The sequence below is a fragment of the Excalfactoria chinensis genome, chromosome 2 (genome assembly GCF_039878825.1).
Source record: "Excalfactoria chinensis isolate bCotChi1 chromosome 2, bCotChi1.hap2, whole genome shotgun sequence".
Taxonomy (NCBI): domain Eukaryota; kingdom Metazoa; phylum Chordata; class Aves; order Galliformes; family Phasianidae; genus Excalfactoria; species Excalfactoria chinensis.
In genome coordinates, this window is record NC_092826.1 from 97,623,605 (window position 1) to 97,645,319 (window position 21,715).

The 21,715-nt window shown below is 39.0% G+C and overlaps 1 protein-coding gene across 8 annotated transcripts in view; it reads right to left on the bottom strand.

The window, feature by feature from the left end:
• The window catches only part of ELMO1 (engulfment and cell motility 1), a 313,893-nt gene that overhangs the window by 196,446 nt on the left and 95,732 nt on the right, over positions 1 to 21,715 (bottom strand). For all 8 annotated transcript variants that reach the window (XM_072328207.1, XM_072328212.1, XM_072328206.1 and 5 more), the window contains 6 exons: positions 20,439 to 20,538; positions 14,609 to 14,760; positions 13,651 to 13,729; positions 10,627 to 10,677; positions 8,818 to 8,940; positions 7,376 to 7,507 (listed from right to left, as the gene is read on the bottom strand). In XM_072328207.1, the coding sequence (XP_072184308.1) occupies positions 7,376 to 7,507; positions 8,818 to 8,940; positions 10,627 to 10,677; positions 13,651 to 13,729; positions 14,609 to 14,760; positions 20,439 to 20,538 (637 nt within the window). The remainder of the gene's footprint in view (positions 1 to 7,375; positions 7,508 to 8,817; positions 8,941 to 10,626; positions 10,678 to 13,650; positions 13,730 to 14,608; positions 14,761 to 20,438; positions 20,539 to 21,715) is intronic.

Consider the following 21,715-nt stretch of genomic DNA (forward strand, 5'->3'; position numbering starts at 1 on the left):
AGATCCTTATTTGTCTTGCATAGACACTAGGACATAAGAACAAATGAGTACTTCAAAGGGGAAAAATATCGGTATGTGGTAGACCAAAAAGAAACGGTGCTTATAGTTCTACAAGAAACTGCAATACGCGAGCCAAAAAAAAGTAACTTCTTTCTCCCCAAGGTATCATTTAGGCTAAACAGCATCCAGCTGCTGGCATTCAACTCAGAAACGGGAACTCACAGCACAAAACAGTGGTTTCTAGTATTTCTAAGGCTGAAACGATTCACTAAGTGACGCTACGGAGCGAGCTGTTCAGCAGCTTTTGTGATCAATCTGCATTTGGTAGGACGCTATTGCCCTCTGCTGTGTGATTCTATAAATTCGGTAGCAGCTTTGGAATGCACAAGGTTCAGTGCATTCCTAGTAACGTCACGCCATATAAACACAGTAAATGAAGGATTTATACCCACAGGTGATGGTTTAATATCAAAGTACTAAAGAAAACAGTCCTGACAGACGATCAGTATTGCTGTAAAGAGATCTAAGTCTTCACTTAAAAAATGTTCTGTGAGATTACAATGCAGAGCCGCACGCTGTATAATATTATAGAATATTAAGCTAATAAAATTAAAATATTTCTTTGTTTTTTCTGCAGCTGTAGCGGGTACACGTTTGGGTTTGTTTGGCTGGTATTTTTTAAGTAGAAATTTTTAAAAAATAGATTAAATAATCTCCATAACGATTCAGGAATTCTAACTATAAAATTAATAACTGGGCTTATCAATCGTAGCTCTTCCAAATGTTAGTATAGAGTAATAATCTCCATAGTTGCATGCTTGGTATCATTAATTATTCACTTAGATTTCCTTCCTCCACTCCATATTCTTGCAATTTAAGTTGTTTTTTGTTTGTTTGTTTTACTTTCCTAGTACAGTTTCAGTACCCCTATTTGTGGTTGCTCACCTGGGGATGTAGAGTCTTATATTACAAATAACACAAACTCCAAAGCGCTCTGCTGTTTTATTCTGCTTTCAAATGCTTTCCTCAAAATGATTCCTCACAGACAGTTTGTAACTATTTTTTGATTCAGAGGCCAGTAAGCTTTAAAAAGCACACTGTTAACACAAATGTATTTTATCCCTCTGGATTCTTTAATTGCACACAGCAATAGGATCTTACTGGTGGAGTAAGGTGATCTGGATTTTTTGTTTTCTCCCAAAAGAAACAAAACCTAAACAACAACAAACCAACCTAAGGCTATAACTTCAACAACTTCACTTCTCTCTCAGAGACTGAAGCTGAAGATGTAGTTCATTCCCAATTAAAAACAAAACAAAACAAAAACTAAGACACTCCTGTTGCCCTACTGATTTTGTAAGATACTAATATGATAAGATAATATGCTGCCTGTTCTGGGCCTTCCTTTGCCTCATCTTCATGGTTTGGAGAAAAGGCTTAGAGAAAAAGCTATGACTAGAAAACAGGAGTTGAGTGGAAAGAAGTTAAGCAGAGGGACACACATTAACACCACGAGGAAAGCACCACAGCCAGATGCTTGGGCAGGCTTGAAGGACGGAGTACAAGGGTGGTGGGGCAGAAGATAAGACAGAAGAACATGAGAAATGCTTGGCACAAGCCAGGGCAGAAAAATATTGCTGCTTTTAGTACAAGGCGGTGGTGTTGCACTACTGATGTACACAGCACTATTAAGGTACATAAACATTTAAAACTTTTGCATCAGTTTAGCTATTTTCATTAGCTCAAAATCAGTGCTATTTGAGGTCCAGGGCTGTTATTCCCAGTGAATGGATACAGTTCATGCAATACCATAACAGGATTATACAGACAAATGCTACTCTCTTGAGAATAATAATAATGAAACAGACCCTCAAATTCTTTGCAATTTTTGTCTCACTTCTGCCACATACTGCTTAAAGAAAGTAAATACAGTCATACAAATCTACAGCTATGTCTCTCTACTTAAAAGCTGATCAAACACTGAAAGTAAGACTTAACTATACAAGCACACCCTCTCATAACACCAAAAGGTGTATGATCTGCTTTCCTCTTTCAAAACAGACCCCTCAGGAATCAAACAGAATGACTTATTCCTGAAATACTGAAAAAAATTTCAGGTTCAAAATTGAATGACGGAATTTGGAGAAATGTTTGCAAATAACAGAGAAGATCATCCTCTAGAAATCATGAGGATAGAAAATGAAAGAATGAATGTTATCTACATCCCTGTCTTACTCAGTTGATTCAATACTAAAGGGAATTTCAGTAGTTTTTCCAGTCACACACTCCTACTAAAAAAATTATGTTAAATGATGGGACACAAAACTCAACTACCTCTGCAGGTACAGATTTTTACGAGCACAGAATGCAGGCTCTTATTCATAACTGGTGAAAACACATAACTGTTGGTAGTGGCTATGTTGAAAAATAGTCTTTTTTAGCTGAGAAAGTGCTGCATAAAATAGTGTTATTGAGCTTGCTGGACTGGTTCTAGTTTACAAGGAAATATATAGGAGCCCTTAATTTTGGAAAGACCTATGTATTTAATACACAAGATATTTTTTGATGTGCTGGAGCAGGCCCAAAGTGCAACAAGGTTGGTGAAGGGCTTGGAGAATATGCCCTATGAGGAGAGACTGAATGAACTGGGGCTGTTTAGCCTGGGCAACAGTAGGCTGAGGGGAGACCTTATTGCTCTCTTACAATATTTGAAAGGTGATTACAGTGACAGTGGGGCAAGTCCCTTCTTGCTGGTGACAGGATGAGGGGAAATGGCCTCAAGTTGCACCAGAGGAGGTTTAGGTTGGATATCATGAGAGACTTCTTTACAGAAAGTATTGTTAAGCACTGGAATAGGCTCCACAGGGAGAGTGGACAACTCCCGGTCCAGCAAAAGGAAAGGACTGCCACCACAACGGCGCTGAGACAAGGAACCGGCACCCAGATAGGTTGTGGGTCTCCATCCACTCCAGAACAGCCCAACTTAAATGAGCTAGGCTCAATCAAGCCCATGGCACTAACAGTCAATCTTCTGTAGGTGCTATCTGCATCAGAGGCCCTCACAAAAAAGGATGAGCCAAAAGGAGAAGAGCTACAAATTGACATCTGCCACTGGACAGCTTAATAGTTGCTGCTGCCTCTGTCATCTAGACAATGTGCGAAAGCAAAACACTGCAAACATTCAGGAGAAAGGGATACATTGGGATCACCTGGTTCTGCCAGCAGTCTCTCTGCTTTAGGAACCTCAGAGTTTGCACGTATGTTCCCATGTCCCCTCCCTGCCTCCTGCACACAGAACGTACCCCGCACCAGGACATGCTGCTCTCATTGCCAGCCTGAGGAACAACCACCGCACTGCACACAGCGCTGAGGCTGTCCCCTTGCTCTGCCTCAGCACCCTGTGGTACGTGGCAGGGATATTTCTCACATGCACCATCAAGAAAAGAGTCAAGAGTCCCTTCTGACTGCAGAAAAAGTAGTTCTACAGAATCACAAAACTCACAACATTTTGTTTCCTCTCAACAACTGACTGGTTAATGAATAGAGATGCTTGAACCAAAATCCCAAGAATGAGCATTTGTCAGGACAAACAAATAGCTAAAGCAAAATATTTCCATTGAAATTAATGACTGCTTCTCCCTAGGTGGTAGTTAGAAACATTTACCATAGCCATGTCTTACTAACAGCCTGTCCCAGTCTATCCTGCAGCCCCAACTTGCCCTGCACCATCATAGTTCAGTCCAGCTGAGCAAACACTCACCCACCACTCACTGCAGCCATGCAACAGAGTGCAGTTAGCACTTCCTGGATTGACACTGGGAAACAGGGTCACATATCCCACTGATTTTGTTTTTCTTGCCCTCTTTTTTTAGAAGAAAAAATATATATATTTACAAGTAAAATAAGTCTTTTTGCTTATATACACTAACTACAAAAGCAATGCTTCAGCCTTCTGATCATCACTTCAGCCCTCCTCTGGACCCTCTATAACAGCTCTCTGTCTTTCTTGTATTGGGAGCCACAGACCTGGATGCAGCACTGCAGATGGGGCCCAATGAGGGCAGAGTAGAGAGGGACAATCACCTCCCTGCCCCTGCTGGCCACAGATGTTTATGAGCACAGTATGCAGGCTCTTGTTCATTATTAGCAAAAAAGCATAGCTAATGGTGATGACTATATTGAAAAACAGTATTTTGTAGCTGAGAATGTCTTTTGTTTCCTGAATCCACCACTGTCAAACAAAACATATAATTTTTTTCATAAAGGATCAACCTCCATCTTTACAATAGTAATGAAATTTGTTCCTATGAATACAATAAAAAATAGCAAACCCTTAAATTACTTGCCATCACTGCATTTTAGTTTACATTATTATCAATAAGTCTAAAAGCCTCTACTTTTAATACAAGAACTGCCATACATAAGTACTGATCGGGAGTTCCCTGGCAGAAGTGATTTTAAGATTGGGAAAAAACCCAAAACAAAATTAAATGAAATGTAATTCACTCTTGACTCAGAAAAATAGGTCCATAGGGTGGAGAGCAGCTTACATCTCCTAGCAGAGTCATCTTCTGTTGTATTCGTTGGTGTTTTAGTAAATCTCCTCAAGAATGTCTCATTTGAAAATCTCTCCCCATAATAAACTTCATGTAGGTCATCAAGACCATCTGAAATGACCTTGTGGTTTCTTTAACTGGATATACATTTCTAACAATGTAGTTTTATAAATGGTATTGAGAAGTTTTGAAACTAAATCTGGACTTTCTTTATTGTTGACAATATATTAGCAATGTGGCAAAACTTTCTGATGTGGCTGAGAAAAATAAATAGAATTCCTGCATTTCCCATGCAGAAAGAGAACAAGCAGTCCAAGAACAGCTGGATGGCTAGACATGGTTTTGTTCTTTCCCTCAGGAAGAACGTTTAATCAGTTCAAGAAATTATCATTCTGATCACCACTACCAGTGGAACAAATGAAGGCAGCATTCAAAGGCAGCCACTCAATTCATTGGTTTTCTTCTTGGGTTATACAGCTAAAACAGGGGATGGGAGGGAGAGGGATGGAGAGGGGGGGGAATACTTCTGTTTGCTAATGTATCCTGCCTACATATTTTACAGACACTTTAGCAATGGAGTTGAAAGGAGAAGGGGAAGGAAGCTAGGCTAACTAAAAACAAGTCAGACATATCCCGTGTGTGATGCTGTCACAGATTCATAGCCTGAGCTCAACAACAGGCCCTTCTTCCCCAGTCTGAGAAAGTTCAACTCCTTTTCAGCTATGGGAAATGTTATATATTTAGTATCACTTGTACTCACCGCTCAAAGCAAAAATTGTGTACAAGAGCAGAGTAACTACCCCTATAATTTACAATTAAGGTTCTTTATTTGTGCATTACTTATCATTCTGTTAGTGGAATAATCTGCCTCCCTGTGTGATCCTTGTCATGGTGCTCTGAAAACACAACTTTCCCATATTTCCTATCTCCCATTATACTTCTCCTCTTTTTATCCTTTCACATTTTCTTAATTGCTTGGATTTCAGCTCCCTTTCTCTCATAAAGTTTGATCCCCGTTCCTCGTTGGATGGCTACCAGAGTTACATAGCAAACATTGCTGCTGTAACCCTTGAAAACAGTTGATCTCTGTAGGCTTCCTAATGAACAGCCCGAACAAGAATAATGAAGATAAGTCCCTGCTGCGCAGACACAGCAAGAGTTTCTGCAAACTCAGACAAGGCAGTAACACATTTTGGTTCACAGCAAGTGTCTTCTTCAAAATGCTATCAGTTCAAACACATTGCTGTTAATGATGACTTCAGCTCTACAGAATCAACATCTATCCCATGGGACAAACAAAAGCATTGGAAGAACAAGTGCTAGACTGCAATCCTATTGATATTTAGTCCTTTTAAACAGCAGGGAAACAGGAATAGAATTCAGAAAATCTGCATGCTAATCTTCGTGCAGCTTGTATTGGATGCTGTGTTAGATAGTTTTTTAGTTCCAGCTTTAACAAGACAAGATAAGTCGTTTAGAGGTGCAAGATGCTTAAGAGATTCCAGTGACAGTGGGAGCTGTACTTCTTCAAAGCCTGATAAAACTTGAGTGCACAGCAGATACCCACAATTAGAGAAGACTTGTTTTTGACTTTCTTTATTCTTCTATATGCCATAATCTGTTTGTACAGCTCCACCATGAAGTTAATACACCTCATCAGTCCCCCTTGTCCCATCCCTAATCTAGGTTTGTCATCATTTCTTTCTTTGGCAGTGGTTATTTTTATATCACCTATGACATAGGGTCTGTTTGGTCCCATTTTTGTTTTCATTCATCACAAGTCAGAAGGTCTACATCCAGCTCATACATCTATAAACCAGGGCCTGCATTTTTCTTTGGGCTTTGAGGGCCCAAAGTCCTCTGCTCATCTCACACAGGAATTGCTTAGAAGCTGAGACAGCAATGATCTTCTGTAACACAGGAGGTGAGAACAGACTGACTAACAACAACAAAAATAAACCACACTGAGATTCAAAAGCTTCCTCATTTTACTACATACTTACAACTCTAAAATGTCAAGCTCTTTCCCTTCCCTCTACTTACTTTAGCCTCCTTATAGATGCATTAGCACTGATACAGCAGTTTTTTTTTCCTCACTCATCAGTAATGAAAACAACTGTGAGAACCCAGAAAATCTCCTTCCAAAACCACAAGGAAACTGGATAATACTGAGCCCCAGGCCACAAAACTGAGCAAAGCACATAAACTGCACAGTGAGCTTGTACCAGTGCTTAAAACCACCCCATCTGTATCTGTGGCTACTGTACTATATTGAGTGCATATCTGTCATGCCAACAGCAAAGTAATGAATCATGCAAGATGTGAAGCATACAATTTTATCTAAGGAGAAAGAAAATCACATACTAACCATAACCCTACTCTCAGATGAAAGGAGTTCAAGCAAGCAAAACAGAAGGTCCTACAAGTAAATACCATAAAAGAGAACTACCTTTGATTTATAGTGCTCATCAGTACACTCTATTAGTAAGAGCACAATAACAGGTCTGACGCAGATCCATTAGACAGTGCTTGTTCATCAAAGATTCCATTAAGTCAAATTAATTATGGTATGGTATACAAAATTGTGCTTCAAACTCAAATCATTATTTCTTCCATTTAACTCTCACTTCTGCTAAGCAATCACTTGGGGTTAAAAAGATTTGCAGAAAGATTAAGAAATTATGCTATTCTCCTGTGGGTAACAGCCAGAAGATCAAGTAAGAGATTTGACTGATTAGATAATGTACTGCAACAGATGCATTTAGCCATGTTCCTTCAGCCATTTCCAGTGTATGATCACTCGGGATTCAAATACTCACAATAAATCCAAGTTTTTTATAGTCTCGAGTATACATAGATTTGCGTTTCTCAATACTGCCACTACTGTTGTTAGGTTCCAATTCTGCATCAAACGCAATTCTTCGGAGTTCAAATATGATATCCCGTTGAGCCTGAGTCAAAACAAATGTTAAAAACAGTTGTTAAAAATAACTCTCATTTTAATAATCAGTTCCACAAAGACTGTTTCAAAACAGCCCAACCTTAATCTGAATTTTCTACTTGTTTCTCAGACTGTCAACAAGAATGACTTTGTGGTTCTAATTTTCCAAAGGTTTCAAATTTGTAGGATTCACACATGCAGAGATTTTGAAGGGTTGATTGCCAGAAGTTGGACTCATGTTAGCAGGGTCCCTGACTATACGCTTCATTTTAACCACAGTCACGAAACCACAGAAGCCAAGAGATAACCGCCATTTCAAATAAAGCTGATACTTAGGCAATTTCCTGACTTACACTGAGATGGCTTAACACTCCGTGACCTTTTTAGTGACTGTACATTTCTGTTGGTGAGGAGATGGGCAAGAGAGGACTTGCTGAAGTTACACATAACTGGAAATGCTTCAAGCCATAACTATCCTACCATCAATACAAATAATGCTGTCTCAGTCCCTGTATTGAGATATGCGCGAGGTAACTACATTTACATACTCGTAAAACTCAGGCTTTCCTGTTTCAAACTATAGAAGCAGGAAGAGCAAAATCCTATATCACAATGTTATTTAAATTTATGACCATCTTGCCCTCTCATCTCCTTTTCTTCAAATCATCAGTAAGTCTTGACAGAACTCCCTCTTAAAAACGAAATCAGTTTCCCCTTCGTACATGGCCTTAAAAAGGAACCACATAAAAAATAAAAAAATCAACAAAACTCATCTTCTCTATTTCTCACTGGTTCTATACTAACACTTGAACCTCTTTGGGAAGTCTTTTTTTGCACAACAAATAGCATCAAAGCTGGTTTCTGGACACAACGAGCAGTAAGGTGAACAACTACTGCACAGGTTCACAGCAAGAAAAATGAGTTTCCTTGTAACGCTGAGTTCAACTCTAGAGTGTCAGACTTAAACATTCACTTCTGCTCTATTGAAGTACTTGTAAGGACTACGCATCCCTGTCGATTCTGAAAAGTATAAAAATGAAAAGTTTTGCTTCAGAGCTTTAATTCAGGATGAAAACAAATTCAGTTCATGAAACAACATACAAAAGAGAAAGGCCTGGCCATTTTGCTGTACTTTTGTACATGGAATACAATAGCCAGTTCATCTTTTGACATACAGAAAACACAACTGAATATCCCATCTTGAAAGAGAGAGATTGTGCAAGCATTGCTGGCAGTGTCTTTTCCACCCTAAAGAGCTTCAGGCACAGCAGTGAGTAGCTGACTTCTTCCTGTTCTGATAAGATCATGTCAGACACTTACCTGATCCTGTGGATCCATTTTTGTCATCATTCTGTCTTCCAGAAGGTTAAAAGTAAGTACTTGGAGAACATAAAGTTGATGCGCCATTTCATTATTGATGGCCCTCTGTGCCCTGATGACATGCTGTAAAAGAAAGATAGACTGCAGTGAATGCCACTGTATCAGAAAATCACATTAGCTGGACTCAGACGTTTTCATTTTGGTTAGTATGTGTTGACAGGCAATGGTGTGTACACACTCCAGAAAAAAATAAAACCAAGACTAATGCCAGGGATTCAGGTATTCAGATGAAATATAGGCTTCATAAGACATTTTAAGGAACAGGACTTTACACTAACAATGCACCAATGCTTTCTCCTTTAAGCCCACTAGATCAAGCCTGTGCATACATGAGAAGTCTTGAAAACGAAACAAAATAAAACAAATAGAAACAAAGAATAAAAATAGTAGGGATCCACTCTGTAGAAGAATTAACTCCTTACCAAGAGCATTAGAGATCTGTATTAAAAAAAAAGTGCATATAAAAACATTTAAAAGAGTTGCTCCCTGAGCTGAAAAACACTCAAGATGCCAACACAATCAGCAGACACAGTGATACAACAGTATTACAGACTGTTGGAGCTAACACTGCATGGCAATCTTACCTCTACCAGACAACTGTGATCTACGTGAGGGAGATGGCTTAGAAATGCATTAGTGTACAATATCTTATACATACAATACAGAACTGCCCCATTCACAAAGCAGTTACCACCTGGTGGATAATTTAAAAATCCCTGTTGTGCCTAAAACCAAACAGCTACAGGCGAAACAGACCCAGCTTACCAAACACAGCAGGGAAGACATAAGGAAAGTCACACAGGAGATGAGTACAACAGTTGAAACTATATTTCACTGAAGCTTCAGAGAAAGAAAAACTATCTGCCAAAAGCTACTGAAGTAGCATTTTATGACAGTAAACAAACACTGAAGAATATTATCCATATGCTTCTACCAAATTTCTTATGATCACAGGCAATGCAAAAACATGCCACCTTAGGAAACAAATTCCCTGTTTTTTGTGTGTGAGTTTGTTGTTGCTGTTTCTTTTGCATGTATCACTAAAATAACTACATAGTGAAAAAGGGAAAAGGTTTGCTTGTTGCTGTTGGGTTTTGCTTTATACTGCCCACTAACTCACAACAGATACTGAATTCACTCTTTTTAAGAACTTTACGTTATTCCTTTGAAGAGCTAATCTATGCTAAGGTTGATGTCAAAATCCCTACGACTTCCCAAGGTAGTTGAATTAAGACTTTATATAACATTCATTAACTTCACTCTGGCTAGTCCTTTGGAAAGGACTTCCTTTGTCCAAGTGGCAACAAATCGTGTGCATCTTGACACAGAATCACCTTGAGAACTAAAAAACACAGAAGCTGATTTTGCAACTGTAAAGCCCTGTGCAGCTTGCATGGTTTTCATCAGGCCTAAAACCTAACACAAAGGACTTACTACAAATGCTTTAGACAATCCCTAAACTTTGCAACCAAATTCACAATCTCAATGGGAAGAAAATGCCCGAAATACTGTTTTTTTATTCTGCATTGTATTGTCATGAAGAAATAGCAATTTACTGGGCTTGAAGAACACCCTTTCTGACCATCAGTTTTGAACCCATTCAAGTAACGAGATCTTTGTCTTGTACATTAAAGGCTTCCAAATGTATCAAAATACAAAGAGCAATGAAGGTAAAACATAGGCACATCAAAACTGAAGCCAGCTTTTCTCTCTGCTAGTGAAAAGTAATGCTGAAAATTACATACTTACAGTTAGGATAATGGAGCGGAGCTGCTTTTGTGCCAAAATGTTTGCCATTTCCTGATTTAGAAAAAAGAGAAATAGAAACAGGTATTTTAGTGCTATTCCTATAGCAACATACCAATTGATAAGGCTTTAGTCTTAAGTTTCTTGTAAGAAAATGTGTTTCTTGTAAGAAAAATGAAGCAGCTTATCAACCACAACTGTAAGAGTTATTTTTGGTGCCACAAACTCAAGACTACTTTGCTATGAAAAAGGGGATGAAGAAAGTGAAAGGTTTATCAAGCTGAAGACTTCGGTCATCCAGTAACAGCAACGTAAGATCTCAAAGGAGACTTCTGTGGGTTAAACAGTGCTTTTTCACACACCTGTTCAAGCACAATTCCCCCCTCACAACTCCCACTCCTCAACAACACAGCATGAGCACCTTTCAATCTGTCAGTCAGGCCTTTAAAACCAGACATCAAACAACACGCACATTTATATTAATATTTTGGCTGTTTCAAAGTCACATTCTCTAATTTTTAGATTACAGCTCAACGCTGTTTTTTACGGTAACTAATACTTCTCCCCTCTATGTTAGTAGCAATGTTGGCACTGGTCCACTGTTTTGCCTTTGGTTAGTTTCTCCTTCTAGAAGAAACGGTCATGTTTCTATCAACCAGGGTATGTTTTGACTTTCTCTCTCAGGCACCTGGCCTTGGCTGTCCATGCTGCAAGCTACCCTAAAATGTACAGGAGAAAGTATTTTATACTGATCAAGCATGAGAACTTGGTCTCCTCAATCATGCCTAACAAGCACATATCCTGTCTTTAACTTTCACGTTTTCCATGAATACAGAAATGCATATGCATGGGTGTGAACACATGCTAGAATACGTGTTGCATACAATGCATCAACAATGCATCTAACACTTAGAAATTGTCCTGCATGTATTTTTAAATTCCTGTTTGAAAAATGTACAATTTGAGAATTTGTATAATTTGGGCAACATATTGCACTCTGCTTTTTAGATACTGCTTGTGACGTGAGTAAAACAGCTAATAACAAACCTTACCCTCATGCTTCTAATCAATGATCTATTAGTGTATCACAGTCCTACATAAAACAGTACAGCAAATAATTGTTGGCACTCACTTAAGGACATTCGTAGAATGCATTACCATTCAGCCCAGTTGGCAGCACATCATTGTTCACAGAGGAATAATGAGGAAGAAAGAAGGGACCAATACCAAGAGAATCTCAGCTTATAGTTTTTAAGCCTATTTTTCTGGCAAAGCCGGTTTCAACTTCACATAACAGCTGACGAATGAATGATACAGATGCATCAATTCTCTATGGAAATGCCCGACTGAACTGCAGGGGGAGTGCCAGGAACATGATACAACTCATGTTACACAGCACAGACTAGCTTTGTTACTGTGTAGCTATACCCGGCAAAAAGATGGACAGACTAATTATGAGATAGGGTGCTCTTTTTTTTTTTTTTCCTGCATTCAAGATAGAAACTGAAAATTCATTTCACTTTTTTTTTGGAGACAATCAAGTTGTTACTTGATTCGTACATGTGGAAGTTAAAATGCTGTTACCAGAATATCATTTGTGTCCACTGAACCAAAAGCTTTGACAGGAGCAACAAGAATTCATAAAACCTATTACTATAGCAAAACCAACTTTTGTTTCTAAGACACCTGCATGGCTCTTAGCAGCTGATGAGCTGTCTTTTCTAAAACAAGTACTGTAGTAACAGAGGAGAACAAGAATTATATGACAAAATTTGCCACTTCACTTCCCATAGCAACATGGCCCGGAGAAAATGCAGACAGTTTGGGGGGCGAGGGGGAGAAGCTCTTCAAACATTCAAAGTATCGTTTCACTGCACAACATCTCTTTTTTAACATACAAAGTTCTCTTTCCTCATTTTTAAATAACCTAGGTATTTTTTTAGATGATTTAATCCTTGACGGTGGCAGAGGAAGCCAAGGTAACAAGAGAAGCCTCATTAAAAAACTTCAAACCTCTTGGTTTTTTGCATTACAGAAATGGGGGTGGAAGTGTTTAAAAAATAATAACAATAATTAATTAAAAAGCAAAGAAAAGACAGATATCAGTGTGACTTTAAATCCCTTCCTTAACTGCAAGGCAGTCACTCATGTCGTACCAGGTCCCCAAGCATGGCAGCAGTGAGGGTGTCTCCTTGCATCAAACAGATTTTGGTGCCAGGACTAGTCCCGAACTTGTTCAAGTTTTGGCAATCTGCAGACATTTCTCACATGTCCTTGTGGAATAAGGTTTTGCACAAATGACTTTTTTATTAAACATGTTCTATTTCCAATTTTATTTTGTATTATGCTCATTTAAACATTCTCCAGTGTTGAAAAGTGCAAATAAATCTAAGACAAACCCTCGTGAGGATTTAGCAGAAGCTCTCAATGACCTCATTTTGGTCACCGCAAGAGTTATCATCACTGTTTCTGATGATGGAAATACTAAATAAATATATGACTAACTCTGTTATGACACAAGCTAATTACTTGATCAACATGGATGAAACCCTTCTATTTCATAACACAAATACATTCAATTGCTTAGCACCAGCTAGAAATCTTGAAGTATTTCCTTTTGAAGCTTCTGATCTCTGGCCCTAAAGTTAACTTAAAATAGTGCACTGACATTCATGAAATGCTTACATGCAGAGATAGTCCCATTATCAAAAGGAACAAACTTTTTATTAAGAAATCTGGAGGGGGAAATGACTTACCAAAAAATAGTCTGGGTTTACAAGCTGTGCTGGCAAAGAGTTCAGTACAATAAATACTACAGCCAGCCACAGTCAATATGGTTCATGTGAGGTTACAGGGAACTACAGAATCACAGAAGAATGCTTAACCCTTCCTAATACCCGTACAAGATGGAGGTAACTCCACTAAAATGAATGCTATTACACCAGTGACACTAGTGACTGGGACAACTACATGTGCAAATATAGTGTGTTTCCTACAGATATATGGATATAAACCCCAACAACTGACCTGCCTCTTGTCATCCGGGGCTTTAAGGAAAAGTGCATTTATTACTGCAATGGTGTATGTCTGGATTTCTTGGTCTGTCCTGTTTGGGAGAAAATCATAAACATGAGATATGAACATGAGCACAAAAGATACAGAAACTGACTTTCCAGTTGCATTACTACCAGTGGAGGCTGAGGGACTGTATGCACTTAGAGTTACTCATATAAAAGTTAGGTAATTAGTCATCCAGGTTCTCTCTGTTATTAGTAAGAGAAACATGATGCTCAGCATTCGAGAAAGGTGAAATGAATAACAACCTCAGTGTGCCATTAATCCTCCACTGACTACAGCAGGAGCTCAGACAATGAGCTCCATCCAGATGCCCATATGCCCCAGCTACAGGTAGGAAGAAGAAACTCTAAAGTGCCCTGAAGAAAACCTTGATATTAAAGGCTTTCCAGGTCAGTAGAAAATGCCCCAGCTAGGTGGTATGCATAACCAGTTTAAAACGCATTACCCTGTGCTAAAAGAAGTGGTTTCCATCCACTGAATCACAGCGCATTATTGTTAAAGAAAAGGCTTTTCTCTTTCTAAATGTGCCTTCAACTGAAGAATCAGGTTTCGTCTTACATGTTTCCCAGAGGCCGACTGGCAAAACCATACTATCTGTACGCTAACGGGGTTAAGCATTTAACCACAACCAATGCTAGATGCTCTCCTTTTTCCTCCCCATTTCTAACCACACAGGCAGCTTTGCAGCAAGAAAAAAATAAATCAGTAGTAGAAGTAATAATACTAGAAGTCTATGATCGAGCAATTTCAGAAGGCTGGCTATTTGCCATTCAACCACTTACAACAGATGTGGAAGTTACGCAGGAGGTTACTAGTCTTTATATCACTCCTTTTCTAAATGCTGTGCTCATTTGGAAGAATTAAAATTAAAATATCAGCATATTAGGTGGCATTTGAATATACTCACCCCTGGAGATGTGGGATTAGCTGCCCAATTGTGATCTCCTGTGCCACCTTCTGGTACAGGTCATGGCTATTGAGCACCATCGATTCCAGGATTGCTAGTGAGCGTTGTAAGATAGAGATATCTGAAGCAAATTTGTTCACGTAGCTTGCTATCTACAAATTAAAACATTCAGAGAATTTGAGTGTTCTCATAAAACCATGAAAAAAGAAGAAACAAACTGTGGAGTTGGCTCAGAAAAGTGTTGAGAGTAAAAGTAGTTTTGTCTACACGCCAGGCATCTGCTAATACCTGAGAGCAGACAGCCGGGCACTGCAGGAACCTTCAGAGGACACAGTGACACAAGATTTTTCAGCTAGCATCTCAGTTTTATGTCAATACTAATAGCCACAAAATATATGATTCTATATTAAGTTATGCACAAGATAAATCAGCATTAAGGAACAATAGCTGCTCCATTTTCTTTGTGAGGGAAACTTTGGAAAGGATAACAAAAATTCTGCTCATTTTCTCCAGTATCTGTGCAGCCAGTGCTCTCTAAACAAGCTCCTAGGTTCAAAGCAATGGTTGCAGAAGAGAAATTCACATCTAACTTTCTGGCAAAATGCATCTCCAGCAAAATATGCTGTATTTTTCTTCTTCTTACCAACAATTACTCTCTCTGGATTACAAATTAAAACTCATTTGATTAGCATTTATTGGCACAATTGATTGTGTAACCCTAAATACAGTCTAGTCTTGCTGCTTGTGCATTAATTTCTGTCACTCTTACTGAAAGCTGCTATGAAGGAATGGCACGCTGGTAGAAACCACGTCTGAACTACGCTTTTTAGCAGCATGGCAATGACTTGCTGCATGTTCACATCTGCAGAGCCAAAACAGCTGTGCAGCATGATATGGCAGCGTGTGTTCCTTTGAGTGCTTCACAGCCTTCTCCCAGGGAAGATTCTCGCCTTCTGCTGACAAATGAAGCGAGAACTGCTTGGGTTTTCCTCAGATGCACCAGTATCAGCACAGACAAGCAAAAAAGTACCCAAGGAAGTACAGGTAAACAGGGGAAAAAAAATGTCCTGTGACCAGTTATTTATTCTTTGTAGCCGAGTAACAGGCTTGAGATGGGGTCACTGCAGCCTATTAAATACATTCTTTCCAGAGAACCTCAAGTCTATCCCTTCTTAAGTAGTCACACTTCAGCAGTTTTGATACCAGAAGCTCACTGAGACCCTCGTATAATTTTCCTTTTGGAGGAAGAAAGGCATGCCAAATGCTTGGAAACGATGCCCAGGCAACTGTAAAATTCACAGTATTGACATGTGCACAATAGTGCTTATGCCCTCGTGACATAATGCTGAAGCAGCAAACTCCTGCCTTCTCCCCTTCCTACTTTATAAAAATAACTGGTTAAGACTGTGAAGAGGGAGGGATGGATTTCTTTTTCTTCTAACCTACTGCATTGGTTTTTACTGCTCTGATACTTGCTTTGCACCACCACAGCAAGAACATGCTGTTCAGAATGCAACTCCGTTCATGAAACCAAAATTGGAATGAAACAGAAATTGCATGCATGGGGAACAGGTGGAGAAGAGACTTCTACTCTGGACTTTCAATACCTGCTGTCTGTAAGTCTTAAGCAGAATTATTATATACATTAGTATGTAACACATAATGTACGGTTTAGGGTGATAAGTTGCATCTCAGCAGCTCTGTACTACCTTACCTCTGCTAATGCTAATTGTTTTCTGATGCGCTGTATCAGGGCTGCCAGATGTCCACATGTCCCACAGCACGTACAGTGGGCATGCACAGATCAGCTTTGCACTGCTCACAAAAGTCAAATGTGCTCTGGATGTCTCAATCACCAGGCACACATGGATCAACTGTGCAGCAGGAATAGTGTGCCCAGAACATGTTCCAAGTTGTCAGACTACTGTCATCCTCTTCAGAAGCCCTGACATGAATCGCTCTTTGTGCAGCACTTCTTTCCCTCCATAGTTCAAGTGGTGGTGTGAAAGCTTCGCTGGGATACAACATATTCCTACTAGGGGCCTGCTGCACCAATCTGTTTATAGATAGCTGAAACCTCAGCTTAGGAAAGGCTGCCTCAGACACATTTATTCTGATCCTGGGCCACAATTTCTTTTTACCATAAATATAAGCTCAAGTTGCTACAGAGGCTGGGCTGTGTGTTTAGAGAGCCATGACATCTCACATAGAACATACATGCAAAGCATCTGGATGCTAAGTTATGTACACTAAAAACCACCTTGCTGAAGCATGACACATGTCCAGAAATGATGCCCAGGCAAGCCTACCCTGATAAACAAGGCACACAATTTTCAGAGGGCATAAAATCAGATCTAAAAGAATTTTCTGGATGTGGAAAAAAAATGACCTCAGTTAAAAAAAAAGGAATCAGAGCTCAAATTTGTGTCATTTGCTGTTCTCTGGAGAGTTCTGCTTACTGAGCACCATGTGCCAGGAGCAATCTCAATATCCAAATATCATCCTGCACTCATTTATCTGAACTTCTGATGATAAATAATGATGCATGCTCACAAGAATAGAGCCTTCTCTCCAGAAACAAGCAAGATATGTGTTACTAGGGAGAAAACCATTTGTTCAGCCAAACATTTGTAACCTTGATGCCTGCATAGCCCTATGTAGCCACACCTAATAGAAGTGACTGGGTGCACTTTATAGGGAAATTAGGCATCAGAATGCCTAATTCGAGCTAAGTGTTCTGCTGAAACAGGACCAAGACGCATGGAGTAAGGGCAGGTAGGAATGCTAAAGAGAACTAAACTACATATTCTGAGCTCTCTTCCTGTTTCAGCATCACCTGAAGTGAGGGAAGAATTCAAAAGTTAAAGGCAAACGTGCAAACAAACTAATAAAGCAACCAAAAAAATAAAGAAAGAAACAATCAAAAAACACCATAACCACCATGGCAAAAATAACTGAAGGAAACAGATTTGATTTTCAGAAACGTCCATTAGGTATTTGCCTGGACCATTTTAATGTCTGCAAATGAAAATAACAGGAAAATCCGAGGCAGTTTTGTATCGATAAAAGTCCTAACGCACATATCTTATTTTCAGGTAAGGAACTACAGTTGCACTTCACTACAGAAGAAACAACTGGCAGCTGTGAGACACAGAGATACCACTGCCACTCACGTTTCCTGCACAGGGCATTTTGGAAGGCAGAGTAAGCAATTCATCAAGGTTACGACTGCCTCACACAGTTATGAAACAGCACTTACATAAGTAATTCTAAGAGATCATTAAGAACATCTCAACAGACACTACAAGCCTTTATTTTATTTCTCCTCCTGTAGAAATCAAAGAGAAGAGTTCCAAATGTGGGTATTTTATTTTGATATCAAATTATCGTGACATATTTTAAGAACTGGGCAGCCCTCAGGCTACTATGGAACCTCAGTCTAAACAAGCTTTATTGTCACGAGGAAGAAAAGAGCCTTGAGAGATACTGTTGTAAGAAAGTTTCTCAAATTAGGATATTTTCCCTGAAGATAAGGAACAAAGCTCTGCTTGCAGGTGTCAATTCTTATCTGCAGTAGTTAGAATAGCAGTCTTAACATACCCACAGGATGGGAGAGGGACTGCTTTCAACACCATCTAGTTACTTACTTGAAGCATTCAGAGGTTCCCTTGAGATCTCCTCCAGCTTCTACATTTCTAGTTAGGAAATTATTTATTCAAGATATTAAAAAAAAAAAACAAAACCAACAAAACTTATTCAGCTTAATGCCTTCCCATTCCAGTCTGGCTTCCATTTGACAAGAAAGACAGCTTCAAAGGGCAGAAGCACTTGAAGCAGGGTTGCAGAGATCCAGCTAGCAGAAAATTATCTTAACTCTTATCCATCCTGCCATCCACTTGAGCTAGCTCATCAGCAACCTCAAGTGGTCTTACCAAAAGCTAAGCTTGGAGGAGCGAAGAACAAAGCTGCAGGTCCACACCAAAGAATGTCAGTTCTTCCAGTGCTCCTTTTGGTTTGCCCCTTGCACACAGAGCAACGCTGAGGACACAGCTGTTCTGCCTCTCAAGTGCTTGGTAGATCTGGACATGCCTCTGCCCCTTTCCTGTATTTCTCTCATCCTTTGCCCATTTCCTTTCTGGCCTAGTATTCTTCCCTATTCTTTACTTTGGTCCTTTTCAACCAATTTTCACTTCTGGTTTTAACTTGTAAGGATAGCTTAGGCACTTTATGGGAATGATCTTGTTAGATTTGATTCATTAATTTACAACACTGTCCAGGACGTAGAAGTACCTAGCAAAAAAGAGGAGCTATTACAGGGGTGCACCACCCCCTTGCTGTTTTCACTGTCCAACGTAAAGGGCAAAACATATTGAAAGAGTAAAACAAAAACAGTAATTATGAATCATTAACGAGGCAGATGGTCTTCAAGTCATTTTAGCAAATTCCTTACTATATGTGTTAGTAGTCTCCCCCAGCAAATAACATATTCTAGGCTGGACTTTCTGTATCATGAAGTCAGTTAAAACACAGGCATACTATCTTCTTTGCCATGTTAAGATCATCATCATAATCTACCTAGCCTAGAAAATCAATAAACAAAAGTCCAAAACATAATATTAATCACTCTCATGAATAACACTTATCATTTTAATGACCCAAAATTGAACTTCAAAAATCTAGATATCTTTCCATAGAATCACAAAATTGCTCAGGTTGGAAAAGACCTTAAAGATCATCAAGTCCAACCCCAATCTAACCATACAACCCTAACTAACAACCCCTCTGCTCAGTCATGTCCCTGAGCACCACATGTAAACGGTTTTTAATCACATAATTCATAACTGTTCATTTCTTTCACTTCTGACAACCAATGTAAATTTCTGCTTCCTTTAGGCGGTAATGGTTTTCCAACCAAATTTAAACAAGAAGTCTGACACATTTTGTTAAAAGGAAAGGTATCTTTGCCAAAGGTGACATTATCATTACAGTGAATTGTCTCTGACATCATTTGAACTCATACAAATGCACTGTAATGTAAGACAAACTCCAACTTCAGCCTGTTTTGAAAAAAAAATATTTGGAAAGAGTTTTTGGTTTTGTTGTAAACAGCAGAGACAACTTATTTGATTCCAACCTGCCAATATTTAAGATGAGAATAAGTAACAACAGGCAAATCAATAACAACAAAATCTTTTTCTCTGACATCTGCTACATTTCTGCATTTCAAGAGCACTTTGCTGTTTCTGCTGCTCACATGCATCTACCATGTGCAAGAAAAGAAGAAAAATGTTGCAGATCGTGGAAAAATCTTATTCCAAAAGCTCAGACCTTAGTTGCAGGATTCAGGGAGCTGGAGTCCAGCTTGATAAACTCAGAAGATTTCAGCTTAATAATTTCAATTTGTAAACTAACTCATTTCTCTTCCTTCCCTATCCTCAAAGGAAACATTTCAGTGCTGTTTTTATTTCAAGATACATATCATTACTCATTTTAATTTACAATAAAACTAAACACTATTTTCTGCTCTGATTGCCTGCTATCTGCACGAGGAGGTCACACTCTAACTGAGCAAGCAGCAGCCTATGTAATAAGCCTAACATAGCATTGATCCAATTTCACTTGCGCTGATTTCAGTAGAAGTTGGGCTAGATCCTGAAGTTACAAATATTTGTACATTTAAATAAGACATCAATCTCATTTTCATATACCGTTTTGACCAAGCAATCACCTAAACAATGCACCTGAAGGAGAGAAAGCTCAACTCACCTCAAAAATGTTCAAGTGTAGAAGCAAATTTGTACAGAACACATAACATTGATTACAAATTTACCTTTTTAATGAATGCCACAGAGAATGTATCCCACGATACAATCCCATGATCCATCAGCTCAACAAATGCAGTCAGTGTAAAGGACAACATATCTCCAAAGCTGCAAGAGATAGGAGTCATGACTACAGTTACAGTTATGCAGCGTGGCAACGACCGAGGGAAGAAAGTAGCAGGAAGCTTTTAGAAAGGCAGGAAAACGAAGCCAAACATGGACTAAGAAGCAGCAAAAGAGCGAGAGAGGCCATGCAACGAATAGTCTCCAAAGCAATTTTGCATGGACATCAAGAATAACCATCTAAAAGAAAGCAATTTAGTAAGAGAAGAACTAAGTCCTAGGAAAACGCCACACGAAGTGCTCAAGGAAATCAGAGTCCAACTAAACTTCTTTTATCTATTTCAAAATGTTAGAACTAACAGGAGAGAATAAATGATTTTTATTTTATTTTTTTTCATAGTAACTTAAAGAAATGCTCCAAGTTGAATGTCACACAAAGGTACATACCACACTGCGGTACCTTCTGTACTGATAGGTAGAAAATTAGTGGATCGCCTGTTCCTTCTCTTACAAGGAAGCAAACAGAGTTTAAAAATGCACCAATAAAGATTTAGCATTGAGAAGCAATTTCCCAATATTTAATGCCTCGGTTTATTTCTTTTAAGTAAATGGAGATGCACCTTCAGGTTCTCTCTGGGCATCTGTGTCAAAAGGTCTGCAAAGTTCCAGTTGTTCAATCAAGAATGCAGCTCAAATTGCTTAGAGTTTGCAAGCCACTACACTGCAAAGTAGTGCAGTAGTTACCAGTGAATTTGAGATTCAGCGCATCTCTGTATTAATTATGTTCAATGCAGTTTTAAACTCATCATAAACAACATGCTTGAAATTGACTAGCTGCACACTAATTTTCCATGTTAAAACCAACTTGTATAGATCGCCTTCATTTCTATGTACCCTTGTGGTACCCAAAAGTCAGCAGCCACAATGATTTCAATGAAACCATTCACTGAGGTAACTACTCAGTAAAAAAGCAGTGCACGGAGCTCTAAAAGCAGCAGTGTATTACCTCTAAGGGTACACCAAAAATGCCTGCAAGGTGCTGTGTCACTAAGCCATTTACAAGCTTAAGCATGCAATCAAGCTAAATAACATGAATAGTCCCACTGACTTTAATGCAGCAGCTTACCTAATAAAAAGACAAAATTAAAACCCATAGGTTTGGAACTACAATGCTCAGTATGTTGGAAAACTGAATCTAGTAGAATAGCTACAGTTAAGGAAG